The 18593-nt window shown below is 43.4% G+C and overlaps 1 protein-coding gene across 2 annotated transcripts; it reads right to left on the reverse strand.

The window, feature by feature from the left end:
• Window positions 1–50: 50 nt before the first annotated feature.
• Window positions 51–17225, reverse strand: RIC3 (RIC3 acetylcholine receptor chaperone). 2 transcript variants are annotated; one of them, XM_071427920.1, is made up of 6 exons: window positions 17045–17225; window positions 11101–11324; window positions 10453–10531; window positions 8890–8983; window positions 4173–4318; window positions 51–3057 (listed from the first exon to the last, which is right to left on the reverse strand). In XM_071427920.1, the coding sequence occupies exons 1-6, from the start codon at window positions 17172–17174 to the stop codon at window positions 2570–2572; spliced, it is 1161 nt and encodes a 386-aa protein (XP_071284021.1). In that variant the 5' UTR covers window positions 17175–17225; the 3' UTR covers window positions 51–2569. The 2 variants fall into 2 exon arrangements, with proteins under 2 accessions (XP_071284021.1, XP_071284020.1); XM_071427919.1 differs by having other exon boundaries at window positions 4173–4321.
• Between the last annotated feature and the right edge of the window lie 1368 nt (window positions 17226–18593).

The following is an 18593-nucleotide window of genomic DNA, read 5'->3' on the forward strand; positions in this document are numbered from 1 at the left end:
AGGAATCCATAGGCACTCACCAAATCCCAAAAAAGAGAGGAAGAAAGAAATTTTGCTGTTATTTTTTTGGTTTATTGGTTTGGTTTTTTAAATTTTTTTATTTCCCAACATTGAAAAGAATTTCCCATGAAGCAGCTAGAAGGGACGTCCATGTGAAGGCCGGCACTTCTTCCTGCCATCTGTTGCTTCTCCAAAGAAACAGCTGTCTACGTTCTTGGCTTGGTCTGCTCATATTCTTCATGCAAGGCTGACTTCACTCATCCATCAGGGATTGTTGTTGACCTCAGACTGAAGCAACCCCACCTCCAGACCCCAGGAACCTCAGTGGCCCTCTTGGGGATAACTCCTGTCACCTCAGCACAGTAGCCTGGTGAAAGCCAAGTAAATTCATATCTTTCCCTGAGGAGCTCCAGGAAGGGTTGGGTAGGGGGTGAGAAGGAAGGGCTCATATAATGCATGGCAATCCACAAATGATTGTTGATGCCAGGACATGGAATAGGTGAGTTAGTAGGACAGGCCCTGTGTGGAGGCTGGGACTCTGTAATATTCCCTAGCATGTTTGCAAAGAAGAAATTCCTGGGGCTCCATGCTTTCATTATGATAACTTCACTCTGTTTAAAAAAATTATCTCAAACTGTTGATGTCACAGGCTAAAAAACCCCAGGATGTAAGGTGGCACCAGCAAAGCAGGACGTGGGCATGGAACTGGAAAGTTTCTAAAAAACACCTCCTACTTAAGGAGTTGTGGGAGCACAGGTGCTGTCACCAAAGTACCAAATAAGGAGGAAGGACAGGATTTTCATCCTTGTCTTGTTGCTTATTTTTCAGTCAGACAGGTGCGGATTTTGAGCCGCCAGAATTCCTGGAGGCAGGTGCTGCGTGTCGTTCTTCGCACGTTGGCAATGGCTCTCATGGTGCAAGGGCTGATGCTCCTCCTTCTCCTCCTTCCCCTCCTCCTCCTGCACCGTCGATTGTTGCCATTTTTCAGGCCCAGGGAAAGCGAGTCCCCCTTTGGGTGCTGCCAGGCGTGTCTCTGTGCCGTCCCTCGCGGAGGTGCGCGGCCGCCCGGCTCACTGCTCCGGCGGTTCCCCGGCAGGCCGGTGTCCCTGGGCTGCACCCCGTCCCCTCCTGGGCACAGAGCCAAGCTCTGCATGGCCATCACCAGGGAACTCAGGGCACTGGCACTCATGGCAGAGGGGGGATTTTGTTCCTCCTCTTCCTCCTCTTCTACAGCCTCCTCCTGGTACATGTCTTCCTCTTCAGTCATCATTGGAAGGGGCCCTGGTGCCGTCCCTTACAAAGCTGGTCTGGCACCCACCTCGCTGCTCTGGCTTTTCATTCTTCCATTCATTCATCGAGGGCCACTCAGAGCTGGGTGGATGGAGGGCAGCTGCAGAGGGCCCTGCTTCTGTAGTGCCAGAGCACTCGGGGGACTGGTGACATCACAAACAGCCACTGTGACTGGGCCATGAGTGTGGTGTGGCTTGGGTTATGGTGGGCCTGAAAAGTGCCCAGGTATGGGAGAAGCAGGAGGGTCATGAGAGCTGAGGGAACTTTTCCTGGAGTCCATCCCACCTGCAAGGCTACTTGTACAAGAAAGGCTGTCCCTTGGGCACAGGGACTGCCTGCCACCTCTCCTCAGGAGCCCTTGGCTCCAGCACTCTCCTCACCCCATACTTGGAGCAGCCTCAACATGACCCTGGCAACAGCATTTCAAGAGCATAAAAAACCCACAGGTTTCTAGGAAGAAGCAAAAGCCTACCTGCTACCTTCAGTCTGAGGGTCCCCCTCATGCTGTTCTCTCCTTTACAGACAAACCTTAACACTGCTTTTTTGGTTTTAATCCCTAGGGATGTTGCTCTCACACATTTTGGTCCACTTCCTGCAATCATCTGGGAATTTCATCAGGGCTAAGGCAAAGTTAAAGCACAACTCACAGAGCTTCAGTCTTGCTCACACAAGTAACACAACATGGATTAGGCTACCGTTCCAAAAACATGGAATAAATGGGAAAGGTGCTGTGGAGTAGCCAAGGAGCTTGGTGGACAGCAGCTTCTCAAGAGTAGAGAGCAATGACAGAGTTGAGAGAGTCATGTGTGCGACTATGATCTGCTCTGCTGACCACTTAACACTGAGCTAAGAGAAAGAAGGCATGTTTTGTCCTTCAGCATCCCAGTAAACTCATGTATACATAAGGATTTGATTAACTCTCCTAACTGGTAGCACACAGATGGTTTTGAAAAAGTCAGAAGAGACATTTGGTTAACTCTGGGATGACAAAGGGTAAAACCAAGGACAACTCCTTCAGAATTGAAAAGGAACGAGTCACAAATATCTACTCCAAAATACAAGGCTTCAAAATTCAAGGGCAAAGCACTGTTGGCAGCATCATGGTAACCCATGATGAGTGCATGAAAGAGGGCATTGGCTTCAGGCAGATGATGTGACTGGTACCATGAGAATGCAATAGGTACAAGGAGATGAGCACAGAGAAGTCCTCAGTGGGAACAAAACGCACGTGGATGACGGTTCATGACCTCTACCTCTACCATCCAGATGGTTGTCCCTGTCAATTAAGTACTTTGGTGTAGCGCTTTCTCAGTGTGCCTGTCTGCTCTGAATCACTGATCTTTTGCTTTTCCACTACAGCATTATCATTTTCTGACTCCACAGACAGGTCCTCTTGGCTTGTCTCTTCTACTTCACTGCAGCTCTCAGAGTGGAATCCAGCATTCTCTGCTATGACAGCAGGATCTTCATCACAGCAGCAGCAGCACTCCCCAGTGCTCTGGCTGGGAGGAAGGTCACTCTTCTCCTCCTCAACGAGAGTTACATCATCCTTTTTCTGCATTAAATCCTGACCACCCATTCCTGTGGTGAGATCACTTAGCAGGGTTTCATCATAAGGATACTCCTCATCTTCCATGCCCTCCATTCTTTCTGCCAGCTCCTCTGGAGAGGGCTGGCTCAGGTCAGGGTAATCTACAAGGATTGTGTCCTGCTTGCGCTTGAAGCAATCGGAATTATCGTAGATGGGATAGGTCTCTTCTGGATAACCTTAGGAATAAAGGGATATGCAGCTTGGAGTATTGCAGCATTTAAAAGGAGTCCTGACCTCAGTGGTGGATGCAAAGTTGGCCAGGACAGTTGTTTTTCCTACTGCCAGTGCAATTGTCAGCTCTTTAATGCCATGTACACATCACAGTATGAAATCCATGGCAAGAGTGTGCAAAGCGTGTCCTCTTGGGAGACGATGAAAAAAAATTCACTTAAGTTTAGGGAGCCAGGATATCAGCCCTGACTTTCAGGAGTGAAACCTGAGCTTTGCTGGAAGCTGTGGGGGCTAGCAGGTAAAAATGGTGTGTCTTAGATCTTTGAATGGATCCTTCTTTTTTTTTTCTGCCTACAGATTGACTGATGCATGGTTTGAACACTTGCTATAAACAGCATTAATGAGAAAGTTGAAAAAACAGATATATCAATGACTTTGTACATTTCATTTTAGAAATAACATTGTAAACTTGACTTTATGAGCAGAGCTCAAGGTCACTGTTTATGCTTTATGTTTTGGATAATTTTTGAAGCTTTTTAAAAAGCAAGAAATTAAGTCTGCATTTAAAATTATGATACAGAGCAGCTCAACTAAGATTTCTTGAAAACACATTTATGTAGCAGGTAAACACCAAGGAATAGAAAGGACATTAAAATAAATAGTTTTTAAAAGACTTCCTGGAGTTGACTTATACAACACTGGAGCTAACAAAGAGCAACAAATCAAAAGTAAAAACTGTAAGTTATCTAAAACATACAGATCTGATTTCCAAGGGCTTTATGATTGTCATGAAATCCAGCTCAGCACAGAAAAGGAAAGATATAAACCTAGAGCAGTCAAGCCCCAGCAGCAGATGGAACATATGTGAATATTCATCTGCCACTTTGGGCAGCAGATAGTGCAGTGTTTACACTAAAAGAAATGTTGGATACCTCAAAATCTATTTTTTTCTGTTATGGTTGGGGACAAAAAAGCCAAGCAACCTCTTGCAAAGTTTTAAACACTGGCTTCTGGAAAAGGAAGGATAAAGTTAACTAAAACTTTGAAAGGATATGGAATTGTGAGTAATCTTTATCCAATTTTTTTGGTAAAGGTAATGGTAAGAAAGGCTCTGGCTTACCTTCCCAATCCGCCATGTAAGGAGCTTCCTCAGCTTCCTTCTCAGGAGAGATGTCATCTATGAATTTTCCTTCTTTCATAACTCTAGTAATTTCTCTAAGTTGTTGAAGTAACATTTTTTCCTGGTCTGTTGTAACATTTTGAGTCCTGCTAGAAAATATTAGACACCAGAATTTAGTCCACTGTTATTGCAAGCTATGAGAAGAGGTTGAACCCAGCTGTTTGGTCCATGCCAGCAGCACAGTCTGGAGAAACCAATTGAGGAGTGTGATCCTTCCTCAACATCTGCATGTGCTCTGCACTTCAGCTGGGTATAGTTTATCCCTTTATCCAAAAAGACTGCAGTTTAAACAGGTAAAGGAAGGCAGGTAAAGCCAATGTGAGGGCAAGATGAAAGTGACACACAAAAAAGAGTTATGGTTTTTATAAAAAGAAAGTTATGGCTTTTTAAGAGTTATACAAAAGACATTACAGAAATTTCTTGCCTTTAAAAGTGTGTTAGGTAAGAATTAGGGTGCAGTGCCTCGTATGAAGTATTATAAGGAAACAAAATTCTGAATCTGTGCTACATGTGTAGTTTGTGAGGCTGATCAAAATTCCTCACAGTCGTTAAGTGTCAAGACTCTAAAATCTCTCATTATGACCATTAAATGTGCAAGTTGGACAGATCACCATGTCATTATAGATAGTCAACAGTGCAGCCTGGTGGGGAGGTGGGGGGCAGAAACAGGAAGGAAGATTTAAGAATGGAAAGAAGGTGTTACATTTAACTGTCCCTTGCCCTTTGGAATTACAGGGACTGAGATTTGTATCAGATGGAAAGCAAACTTTTGACTGGTTCTACACTGTTGGATCTAGTAATTATTACTGCTTAGGTAATACAACTACTATAACAAAAATGCTTCCAACAGATAAGATCATGTAGTCATTACATGTTATTTTCTCTGCAAAGAAACAAGGCTTCTTAAAATCTTATGGACAAAAGGGTAGTGTTTGGAGGGGGTGTGCTCTGCAGTCTGCTAACTCAGTAGGCCAGAATGAGAAAGGCACTGACTGCCATCAGGGGTGAAAATGGTTCTGACCACTGGTGCTTGTTTCATCTTGAGTTTAAAATTATGATATCTTGAGGTTCAAGTTGTTCTTGAGCAGTAATGCCAGTTCAAGCCACTCCTCTGGAGCTCTTTTGGATCTGTGTATGAGTCAGAAGCTGCTGCCCCCAGTTACTTGAAAGGGTGGCCCTTGGCATGCACAGAATGCTGAACTGTAGGTGGGATGTGAGGTCAGACAGATGATCTCTGGTGATCTCTGGTCTGGAGAGCAGACAGACAGACAGATGATCTCCAAGAGCATATTCACTGAGTAGGCTGCTCAGTGAAGCATAGGGAGGAGATGGGAAGAGATGAGATGGAGGCAGATTTTGGCTTTAGGTCATGTAAGCCCTCATTTTAGTTATCAAAATTCTAATAAACTTGCAATGTCCTTCTTCAGGTTTTCCTCTTACCAGCTGCTGGGAGTGGAGCAGCACTCCAAGAGGTACTTTGTGGCACTCTGCCTAAATGGGAATGATGGTGACACTAAGGGCAGCAGAGTCACACTGGTTTAAAATAAGATTGGTTGGTGTGATGGTGGTGGAAGTGCTGATCCGGGCTGGATTTTGTGCACACCTGCAGGCACAGGTGTCTGTAACTGAACTTAGCTCAGGAGCTGGTTTGATTAGCACCACCTAGATTAAACTGCTTCCCTGAGATCACTTTTCTGCATTTCCACCAAGGAGCATTTTGCCCCACAGTTTGAAAAGCTGATATCCCAACACTACATGTAGGTTACACTGATTTCCCCCAGGCTGTGGTGGCAATCTGTTCCACAAACAACTGAATGTGTGAGACAGCACCTTCCCAAAAGCCTGGCTTATGCAGATGTGGAATCTGAGATGTGAATTAAGAGGCCCTCAAAAAGAAATGGTTTCACCAGCCTTTGACCAAAGCTGTGACAGAATTGCTGAACTAATCCTCCTTTAGCAGACAAAACTGTACTCAATTTGAATATATATCACTTGGCTGAAGACAGAGAGGCCTATCTCTTTAGCACATTGGGCAGATAAGCTGGCTCAGATAACAGGATCAGTCAATGCAGCTGCATCACTGTGGCATTTCATACAGGAAAATTCCTAATATGTGGGATACCCTCATTAGAAAACACTCCTGTCTTATTGCAACACAAGGGCTCTGTATTTCAGAGTATTCCTCCTCCAAATACCTTGCTTAAAAGGCAGATTTCCCTGCAGAGAGGGAGAAACTAAAGCCCATGTGTTATTTTGACTTCATTTAAGGCCTCTGGGAAGACTTACTGTAGGTTGCTGGCAGTGTAAGACATCTGGCTGCTTGCACATGGGAGATTTACCAGGCTATAATGCACTTAGGAATACTCAGAGGATAACAGATGCAGAAGGTTTACAGTGCAAGAAAAGGTCATTATTTTTGCTGTCTGTATTTGTAGCTCCAACACAAGTATTATTTTTCACAATGGCAATACTTACACTTTGTAGAGTCCCAAAGAGCTCACTAACAGCTATCACTCAATTTATCATAACAAAGGAAGTTTTTCCAGTAGACAGTCTGGTAAACAAGACTTTAAAAACAGGTAGGTTATCTGCATTATTTCTCTTACCTAACTATCAGAAATGGAAATTTGTGGTTACATTGTTGAGGACCTGGACAGGCAGTTCTTTCCTCTTGCTTTCTTTACCTTGCTCCTCATTTTTCTTGCAACATGCTAGGCCTCATTAAAAGTACCTGTACTTGTACTTTTTGATAGTTTTGCATTTCTGGAAGGTTGTTTCTCTACTTAACAGTGTAGTAATTACAACTGGTATGCTGGTTTGGAAGAAAGTCCCCTCAGCTCGTTTGGAGGTTGGCCTTCAACTCATTTAAAGAAAAAAAAAAGGCAAATCCAAGTTTCTGGTTGCTTCTTTCTACAACACAGGCTGGCTGTTGCTTTGCCATACCTGGTGTAAAGGGCCATGGTCTCACCTGGGGTCTTCTTTAATGTCTTTCAGCATTAGTTGAAACTTGATACCAGTTTATTTCTATCTCTGACTTTTCTGTTTATTTCTATCTCTGGTTTCTGTTTAACTGCAGATCAATAGATAAAGCTCAAGCCACTTTTACTCTCTTATTCTTTCCTTTTTATTTAAATCCATCAATATCCAGATTGAAAAGCCTAGCTCAGTACTCTAACTACACTTTCTAACCACAGGTTTTATTTTAATAGATTTATCCAGTATTAGTGAAATTAATGAGTAGATTAAGAGAGCTTCAAACTGTTTGAAAACAGCTATTTGCTCCATCAAGAGGTGCCTTTCCCCTTCTCTTCAAAGAGGCAACATACAAAATTCTTCATTAGATTCAGATTCTCATTTCCCCTGAGACCTTTAGACCCATCTATATAAATAGTCTGGTTGAACAAAGAAGGGAAGTTCTGCTAAATAGAGGCTTTGGGCCAATAACACAGAGTAGAACAAATACTGGATCAGACCCTAAACCGATTTTCTCACTAAAAAAAATACTCCATCCTGAGAATCAGCACAATATCTGGGCAGTTCCTAAGCCTATTTCTGTCAGCTTAGAGGAATGTGTAGAGCATTGTGTCAGCCCTCCAGCACTGGCATGAGTGGCAGTCAAAGCAGGATCCTTCTGTTCCACTGACAAAACCAGGGCAGTTTAGGGGCTCTCCCACTGGGACCTGGCTGAACATGGGCAGGTTGGGCACCTTGTCTGCCCGAGACTGTACAGGGCACTGCCCAAAGTGGGCAAAACTGCACTCAAAGAGAAGTGGCTTGAGCCACAAATGAACAAAATGTGCATGTTCAGCACAGAATTCCTACAGGATGGGTTAAAACAGGCCTTGGCTGATCCAGACAAGTTAACATGATTAACAACCAGAACAGCTTTCATTTTTTGCACACCTCACCTTCATAGTTATGATATTTCAGTTTTCACACTGCAGTTAAGCAGTGTCCTATTGATCTGTTCTTTTTACTCATTAAAAATATAGACTTGTTTCCAGTGTTTCTTTGTAACATAGACTGGTGATATCAGATTTGTAGGAAACGTTAATAAACATAATAAAATTTTGAATGCTGATTTTACAACCCTTTGTCTTTTATATTTAGAAGCAAATGCATGCATTTAGAGTGGAACTAAGTTATGTAATCAGATTATTATACAATTCTGCCTGAAAGAAAAATGTTATGGTTATTCTAACAGGAATTTACATAGATTATAACAGCATTTCAATTTAGGAAAATAATCCATAGAACTGGAAAAGAATAATTCAGGATATTATTTTGGTCACATAAAACAGGCTGTTTTATGTACTTTAAATGTAGATGGTTTATCTTCTTTTTACATATACCTGTAATTTTCTCCCAAATAACACACTGTACAAAGGGAGGAGATAGGGATAATTGCTTTTCTAGTTAAGGAAATGAAGTTGGAAAAAATTATTTATCTTATATATAGGGAATATATATATATAGAGAGAGAATATATATATACTGAAAAGCGAAAAACTGCAGAACAAGAATTGGGATTTGTAAAATCAAACTTCTATAATTTGAAGTAGCAATAAAAATGCTATTTTAATATAGATAATGAAAGAAAGTTGAATTTCCAATCAGAGTGGAACCTCTCCTTAAAATACTCTAATTTGAAATACACCTGTCATACGTAGGTCCTACTCTGTTGATTAATTTTTCCATTGCTTCTTCTGTCTCTCTCAGTCTTTCCTGAAGTTGAGTGAGCTCATAGTCAGCTGTAAAACAAAACAAAAAAAATCCCAAGATCTGTCAGTAGGAGCCTTGAAAATGTATCCCTGTCCCCTTATCACAGGTAGTAAATGCTGTACCAAACCAAACTGCCTTTTAGGAAACTAAAACAGCTTAGAGAGTTCTACCTACTCTTCCTGGCCTAAGAAGGTGAAGAATTTTACCAGTATTACACCCATTTAAGCAGCACAAAGGCACAATGGAACTTCAACAAGTAGGAATGGAGAAATACATCAACAAACATCCTGCTTTACAAAGACCTCTATCCTGCACAGATTGCCATGATTTAATGCAACACTGATGTAATCATTTTGCATGTCTGAGACTTTAAAAGAAGAGGAAGGGGAATTGGCAAAGAGCAAGGAAGTTACTTCCTCCAAGTCACTATGTAAGTGGTGACTCAGTCTTCAGCTTCCTAATCCAGTGACCTGTCCCCTGCTCTGCTACAGCTTGCCATGAATGTTTTAGGAATATAAATGAAGAGCTCTAGAAAAAAGGCAGAATAATTTTCACCATTAGTTCTTTGGGCTATAATGATGGCAAAGTTAACTTACTGCAAAGTTACTTTCTCTCACCAAGCATCAGAGAAAAAAATATAATTACCACTGCTAATATATTGCCCAAAATTGCCAGGCACAATCTACAGCACTGAGCACATTGGTATTCCTAATATGTGCATTAATGTCAAGAAAATTACAGCTATGTTAAGAGAATTACCTTCCTGCTACCACTTTCTATAAAGCCCTAAGTACTTTCCTTTCCTATTACAGTTTAGCCAGCTAAACACAACACATTTAAATGCTGCAATGATAACTACTCTTCCAATCCTCAGTAGTAAACTTATTAATTTATCTAATAAGTGCCTACAAATACTTGAATCTATCTCACCAAGTTTTAGGAAAAATCAAATTAACATTTCAGAATACTATTTTCTCTCTTTATTGCATGCATGAAAACTCTGCATTGCAAAAAAGGGACAAATTAGGGAAGTGCCTGATGATGGCTAAGAATTCACCAATTCAAAAAAAATTAAACCAGCTTTCATGGTATCTTTCTGTGCTCTTACTAGACTGTTAGGGATTATACAATAATTATAGCTGGACATCCTATTATCCATTTTTAATCATTAGTGACACAGCTTTTCAGCAAATCCGTGCAGTTAATTCAGCAAACCTCATGAAAAGCCATTTCTTCCAGAGGGGCTTGGGATCAGGCTGCTATCACAGCCTCATGGGCTGAATGGGATTAGAAAGTGACAGTGCAGTAATTCTTTTGAACTCTTGCTCATTCCAACACAGAAGATTCTGGCTTGGTTTTTGGGTTTTTTGGTTGGTTTTTTTTTTTTTTTTTGGGTGGGAGGAAACATCAGCTTTACAGTGCACCCAGAGCTCGAAGAAACCTGCTGCACCATTACAGAGTCAACAGCTACACAGCTCTAACTCAGAGCCATACTCACTGATTTTCCTCTTCATGTTCCCAGGTGTAGCAGCGGGGCATTTCCGCTCTGCAGGAGTAGTTCTTCCCTTGGAAGCCAGCTGATGAGGACAAGAACATGGCCCTTCTATGAGTCACAACAGTAACAGATAAGCCCCAGAGGCAATGGGAAAAAAATGCAGAAAACTGAAATAGGCCAGAAGGCAGCCACAGAAAAGCACACCCACCAGCAAAACCATGAAATATGCCTGGAAGATTTTGCCAGCTGAAAATTCCTATCAGACTCTTGGAACAAATAACAACATGTGACATATAAAGTACATATAACATGTAGCCACATATAACAGGGAAAACAATACTACATGTATATTCAAAATTTATCTAACATTACTCTAGATCTGCACATTTTCCAGGAAAAAAAAACAAACCCTTAAAAAAATTTAAGAGGCCAGAAGCCAATGAAGAATCAGAGAAATCCTTCCCTGCATTCTTAGCTAGTCTTTACAATAGCAAAACCCACAGGATACTCCAATCATTTGACCACCAGGCAAATGTCCAGCATAAGCTTTTTTTTTGAGCATAGCTGAAATGGAACAAAGTACTGAAATGAGAGTATAAATTTTTTTTCCCAAGTTTTTTTTTTTTCCCCCCGACTTTTTTCAATAATTACCTTAAATAAAATGTACAGAATATATAAGAAGATGCCAAATCCATATATAGGGATAATCTGTCCCACAAGACCTCTTCCACTTCCTCCAGTGCTTCCGCCACCACCTCCACCTGCCTTGGCTTTGGCAACGGCTTCAGTAAGGTGAGACCTTGGAAAATGAGGGACAGCCCGGCCGTCGGGAGCGGCGTGGGAATGCATCCTCGGTGGAAAGCGGCTGAGCTTCCCTGCAAAAAAACCACACAGTGATCATTTCCCTCCTCTTGTTTCCACCCTTTTACACGTAGCCTAAACCTGCAGCAGGTGCAAGCGACCTATTTTCTCTGTCAATTCACCAGCACAGAAGAATAAGGAACTTGTTGGACTGGGTCTGTAAACTCAGCCCTCAGTCTCTTGTGATGTGCAGTGCTGGGAGTTTTAGGTCTTACTTAAAGCCATTTACTCCTAGCAATTTTTCTCCAATGCAATTAGGAGTAGAATCACACAATTAAAATCTCCTGATTTTAAGCAGAGAAAGAGCTGGCAGGGCAATTAACAAAGCAGGAATTTTAATAGGTATATTCTTGTCCGAATACCCAACAGATCAGCATCTCCAGCAGGATAAAATGACAGATTCCTACTTCTTTCTCTCCTCAAGATCCCCCAATGACATATCAGTTTTCCACTGTGAGCCTGATCTTTCATACTGCCTAAAGGCATTTAATGTATAAATGTATTAATGTCCAAACCATTTCCACCTAACACCCTGACACACAACTGCAGTGTTTGCCCAGCATAGACTTTTGCTTATTGCCATAAGAAATAGTATTTTACCTGATTTTACCAAGCGAGTAATGAAAGATTAAGAAAAGTGTTTTTACCTCAAGCTGTTCTCCTTAAAAAGGTCTAAGGTAAAACAGTGTGAGACAGGAGATTGAATATAGCCTGGGACATATTATCTTTGGCATTTGAGAGGGAAAAGAATTTAGAGGTTTCTAACCTTTCTAGGCAGAGCTAATTTAACACAAGACAGGAGAGCAAGCATAAATGGATGTACAGATGCCAGAGTAAGACTGCAGAGAGCCTGAAATGGTGCTGCAAATGATTTCACGCAACTGAAGGGCACAAGAACCTCGATAAATTTAAGCTCATGCATTATTCTATTTTCTTGCTGCCATCAATTCAACAGTTTTGCTGTGAAATTCACTATTTTACTCCTCTGTGTAGTTGATATCCTGTTTTCCATCTCCATATCCAGCTTGGATGTGCACCTGCACTTCCTTCCACCGACTGGTGTTGAGCTGAGTTACTCAGCTCCTCTGCCGTGGAATTTGGTGGTGGGAGGGGCTGGATGGAAGCATGGATGGGGATTGCCAGGCCGGGCTGAGCTCACTCCCTGATCCCAGCTGGAAAACTCCCCCTCCCTGGCACATATGGCCTGGACATTGCTGCCTGGTGCTGGGACAGGCTGCCTGTGCTTGCAGAAAGAAAATGAAAAGCAGGCTTGAAGTGGTGCTGCTAATAACTGACTTTACTTCTGTGAGTATGCAGCTGCAAGTGCTTTTATGAGACACAAGAGAAAAATTTAATTAACATTTGGTCTTGCTAGGAAACACCATCACAGGCAGCTAAATTCCTGAGCAGAGAAAATTGCAATAAACACTTACTAGGAAGTGATATCAATAATTCATGAAGTTCCACTATTAAAAACACATTTTTCTTGTAGATGATAGCACACATTCCATGAGTTCTTTAGTGTAACTGCCAGGGTACACTACCACTGACCAAAGCCACCCTCAGATTAGCTTAATTTCGAGGAAGCTGTTATCAGGCACTTAAATTTTAGTGAATTATTCAAAGTCTGTGATGGAAAGCATAGCATCTTATTTACAAGAAAGTCCCCCTGCTCCAGCAACAATGCCCTGCAGCAGTAGGTCACTGTGGAAAATAGTGTGATGTCCTGCAGAGAGCTGCTTCACTAAGGTGGGGATGAAGCAGCAGGGTAGGTAAACACTTATAAAACATCTTACACTTATGCAAATATTATTTATTTTTTAAAAAGAGAGATATTAATATAGCAGAAAATAACTGACAAAGGTGGAACTGTATTTAAAGTGAGTAAGTTTTCTAAATTATCCACAAGGCCTCATCTGTGCTTTAAAAGATTCAACTAAATTAAATATAATCAGGCCAAGAGGACAGACACATCTTGACATTTCATTATTAAGATAATTCTAAAAGGCAATTTCATGACTCATGTTTCTAAACCTACCCTATTGACTTCTATAATTATTTCCTTAATAAACAAATACTATCTTCCATAGTTTTTTACTGTGAAGAACCCATGAAAATTACACAGGAAATTGGGGGCGCAAGCAACGTGAAAGCAGCATATGCACAAGGCTCTTGAGTGCTCAGTATATAAATGGAAAATGTAACAATTTGGGTGCCACTGTGACCTGAACAAGATTCCCCACTTTCAGGGATGAAACAAACCACTTTCAAATGGAGACAACAGCATACAGGAACAATAACATAACATCAAGAAAACCAAGTGACACCTGATGAGCACAGAAGGGCATGTCTTGGGTCCTTGTTTGCTGCCCTACACAGCTGCCAGTGGGGATGGTGTGTAGTTCAACAGGACATTTTCCTGTTCTGGGAGTGCTGAGGGAAGAGCACTAACCCTGGTTAGCTTTGAAGGGTGCCAAAGTGCTGCTCTGCTTTTGAAATATTTCCCAACTCCCCTGTGACAGCCCGAGCAGACTGATTGCTGTGTATGGTAACTCCCAACAAGCACATCCCCCCCGGCTTTGCAATCTTTTAACCTAGGATTTATCCTACACATTTAATAATGCTGTCAGCTTTAATGCTTCAAATCAGCTTTGCAAACCAGCTACAGGGCAAGCAGAGCATGTTTTGTTTTGTTTAACTCAGTCCCTTCAGGAGCTTGAAGTCCAAAAATGAAATTATAGCCCAGAAACATTTGTGGTGTTTAAAAGGCTGTAGTTTCTGAATGTAGATGAAGTTCTTAATGGCATTTTCACATGAGAATGACTGTGGGGTTTTTAATCTTAACAACATTAACACTCAACTGAAAACAAGCAAATCTTAAAAACTGTATTTACAACACAATGAATACAGCAGCCAACCACATGATGATACTCAGAACATTCAGGCATCTTTTTTCCACGAAAGCTATTATGTGTTCTACTTAATGGGTTTTAGGAATTGCTACAGGGCCCAACTCAACTATTTATAAAGTTATTTAGACTTATGTTACTGTACTATTCAGCAGCTCTTAGTCTAGGTAGTATTTCTCTCTGCCACATCATTTTCTTCAGGCAGGCAACTGATGTGTGCATTGCACAAATGCAATTTGAGCAGGGGGGTTACCTGAACTGTCATATGTTGTTTTTGTAAAGCTGATGCCACTTGATTGTTTGTAGGAAAGCAGAGTCTGCTGCTGTCAGGGAGTTTTAAGGTTTATCTGAAACTACCAACTTAGAGAGTGGCTTTACAAAATGTGTGGCATTTATTTATGAACACTAGACTTAAAATGTGCTTTTAAAACTGCTAGTAGGTCTCCCTTTTGCTCCTCTTTAACAAAAGGTGAACATTCTAATGCCTGCCTATGAAGTCAACTAGGAAGGTAATACAAACACAGTACATTGTTTAAGTGAGCTTTGTCATATATGTGAAATTATTATTGTGAAAAAGAACATCCATCAAGATAATATTAACTTCTATAGGTCAATGCTTACCATTTTCCTAAAAGAGACCTCTGAAAATGACTTTATTAGCGAAAGTTCCATTCCCATGCCTAAAGCCTGTTTTGATAAAAAGCCTTCTGGTAACATTTAGATCTAACAAACGATACTAAATTTTAAGCATGTTTTATTCAGAGACATTTTGCCCCCAAGACTACCATAAGCACTTTATTAACTTCAAGAATGACATGATTACCTCAAGCCCCTGAAACTCCTGCCAGGTAACTGCAGTTATCAGTGCACTGAGGAGGACAACTAATGACAGAGATATGAATTAAGTGGTTCAATCAAGATTTATTCTTCCAATAAAAAAATAACTTCAGGTGAAATACAATTTGGTCTACAGAGCAGGTGTAATGAAATCCTTGCCAGCAAGTTGAAAACACAGGCTATAAACCCTCATCTGAAACCGACCAGCTGAGGTGAGTTATTACACCCTCAGCCAAAGGCAGGTGCTGGGCTGCAACGGGGCAGCAAGGCTGGGTGCCTGTGCTGCATCAGGCACACACAAACCTGTGCTGTCCTGTGATCTCTGCAGCAGTGATGGGGAGTATTTACAATACTGAGGATGCAGAGAGTATTCATGTTACCTAATTGAAGCATTTAACTGCAGCTGCAGGTGATTAAGCCACCCCAGCACAGCACTGTTCAGAAACAGCTGTGCTAGAGTGGGTACAAACATCATTCATTCAGCAGATGGCACTGAAAATAATGGGGTGCACTGAAAATCAGTGGGGGGCACTGAAAATCATTGAGGGCAAGTTTGTTGTTGGGATTTTTAAAGCTATTTTCTGTCAGATCAACCTGCAGCCAAAGGAAGGAGCACCACAGCATTAACTGATAACTGCTTGACTGCATTGCTGTGGGAAAATGGAGTGTCAAATTCCATCATCTGGTACCACTGTGGGATCAGTGGGCAGCTGTGCAGGGGAAGAAGTCAATGGGGAGCCAGGTACCACCTCCCAGAGCATCTGCTCCCACCCTGCTTCAGGCAGGTGGCTGCACAATCCTCACCTGGGCTGGCTGCTGGGCCTCTGTGGGTTTTTCCATCCTGCAATGGAACTACACACCTGCAGATGTACAGTGCTGACCAACCTACTTTCAACTTCTCAAAAATAAAAAATACACGTGGTAACCACGTGATAACCATGAAAGGGCTGTTGTGGCATGGAAATCCTGTATTTGGCTTCAAGGTAACACTGTTTTAGGGGTAACTTCAGCCTGAAGGTCCTCAGAAAACCCTGAAATGGAATACTAAATGAAATCCATGTCACTGAAGAGCGCAGACATGGAAGAACCAGGCTGTTGGAAGGATGCAGAAGACAGTGAAGTGAGCATGAGTCCCTGTGGGACAGCACCCTGAAGAACTGTAAGTTCTCTGTGCTCCCACCAGCCTCACCTCTGGCTTGCAGGCAGCCCTGGGCAAAACTCCTTCTCTGCCAAGACCAGGGGTTATGGTACCAGCTTCTCTTGTATAGTGCCTTGGGGAAAAATAACCTCTACAGTACAAGGCAATGGGCATGAAAAGGATGGGAGATGCTTGTATGAACCCATTCCTTGAGAACTTAAAAGGGAGGACACGCAGAGTGGGAGGGCAGGCACGGAGGACACAGCTTGGGGGGCCACATGGACAGGACACGAGCCTAAAATAATGCATCACATGGCCACAGCAATATGAGGAGCTGGTGCATGAAAACAAAAGTTTAAAATGCTGGCGTAGGAAACTGAACAATGAAGACGATTCAAATGAATTTTTATTTCATATGCAACAACAAAAGCATTCCATAAACAAAATAACAAAATAAAGAAGGGATGTATTGCAATGAAAAAAAACAAACAAACGAAAAAAGTGGAATGAATATGTCACTTTTCGGGAAGCTTTAATACCCAGCACATAAATAAAACGGTATTTTGAAATTTCTAAGCTACTTAAAAAAAGAAGAAAGTGAATCACAGCGGTAACCACGAATGAATCCTCCGGCACTCCACACGTCTCTAAGGGATGAGCAGGGGGGAGAGACGCGCCACGAGGGAACCCCGCTATGTTTCCACATCGGGCGGCGGAGCTCCCTGCGAGCAGCCCCGGCCCCTCACGGAGCGCCCCCAGCCCGCCCGCCCCGGGCTCACCCCGAGCGGGACCGCGGCGTCCCGGCCGGGGGGGGGACAAGGAGGGGCGGCGGCGAGGAGCGGCCTCTTACCCTCGGGCGGCGCGGCACCGGGCTCCTGCCTGCCGCCGGCCCGGGGCAGGAAGGTGCGCGGCAGGAGCAGGGAGACGCAGAGCACCAGGCAGGACACGGCGGCCACCCGGCAGCACGTCCAGGCCGCCATGGCGGAGCGCGGCGCAGGCGCGCGCAGGCGCCGCGCGGGAGCGTGAGGGGAGCGCGGGGGGAGCGCGGGAGAAGGCGCTGGAAACGTGTGGGGAATGGGCAGGGAATGGGCTGGGCTGTGGCTATGGAAACTGCAGGGAATGGGCTGGGCTGCGGCCATGGAAACGTGTGAGGATGGCAGGGAATGGGCTGGGCTGCGGCCATGGAAACGTGTGGGGATGGCAGAGAATGGGCTGGGCTGCGGCCATGGAAACGTGTGGGGATGGCAGGGAATGGGCTGGGCTGGGCTGCGGCCCTGGGAACGTGTTGGATGGGATGGGCTGCGGCCTCGAGGGACAGCCCTGGAGCCAGGGCTCCCTTCTTCCAGTGCTTGAAGGGAGCCTGCAGGAAGGATGGAGAGGGGTCTCTTCTACGTGTAGTGACAGGACCCAGGGGGAATGGCTTCAAATTGAAAGAGAGTAGGCTTAGATTAGATATGAAAGATGTGTGCTGATGTCTTTAAAAACAATTTGATGGGTGTTAATGTCTTTAAGACTCGTTTCAATGTCTCTCCTGACTTTGGGCAGTGGTTTGTTGCAGAGTGCAGACCCGACATATGCAAGGGAAGGCACAAGCCTCAACTTCAAAAGTTTGGGTAAAACAGTACTGCCAAGGTGGGATATGTGGTAGGCGGTTCGGGAAGGCTGTGCCTTCCTAGTACCTCAGCCAGTGGGAAAAGGAAGAGGGGAACATGCAGCCAGGAATTAGGATAAAAGGAGGCTGACCCTTCCAAAATGGTGAGGAAGAAAACCCTGCCGGTGTGCCCCAGTGGATTGTCTCCCTTTATTCGAATAAAGCTGAAGGACTCCTCAGTCTCCTATTTGAGGACAAAAACCTCTGGTGTTTGTGCGTTTTCCTCGAAACAAATGCTCTCAAGTAACCCCAGCAGGGACCCAAATGACCTCAAGAAACCCCAACTGACCTCAAGAAACCCCGGATTCCGGCCAGGGTCTGGACTGGAGTTGGCAAAAAGGAAAACTGACTCTGGATTCTGGATGGAGTCCGGAATGGAGTCGGCAAAGTGGAAAACCCGGCCCGGAGTACAGCCGGAGTCCAGATTCAGGCCAGAATCCGGAATGGAGTCAGCAAAATGGAAAACCCAGGCCGGATTCTGACCGGATTCCGGAATGGAGGTGGCAAATTGAAAAACGTGGACTGGACTCTAGCTGCAGGTCCAGAATGTGGTAGACAAAAGGGAAAACCAGGACCAGGTTCCAGCCAGAGTCTGGAATGGAGTCGGCAAAAGGGAAAACCTGGACCAGATTCTAACCAGGATCCAGAATGATGTGGGCAAAAAGGAAAACCCGGACCAGATTATAGCCAGGGTCCAGAATGGAGTCAGCAAATTGGAAAACCTGGACCAGATTTCAGCTGGGGTCCG

The sequence above is a fragment of the Agelaius tricolor genome, unplaced genomic scaffold, assembly GCF_023055355.1.
Source record: "Agelaius tricolor isolate 1412-34295 unplaced genomic scaffold, bAgeTri1.0.p SCAF_5, whole genome shotgun sequence".
Lineage (NCBI taxonomy): Eukaryota > Metazoa > Chordata > Aves > Passeriformes > Icteridae > Agelaius > Agelaius tricolor.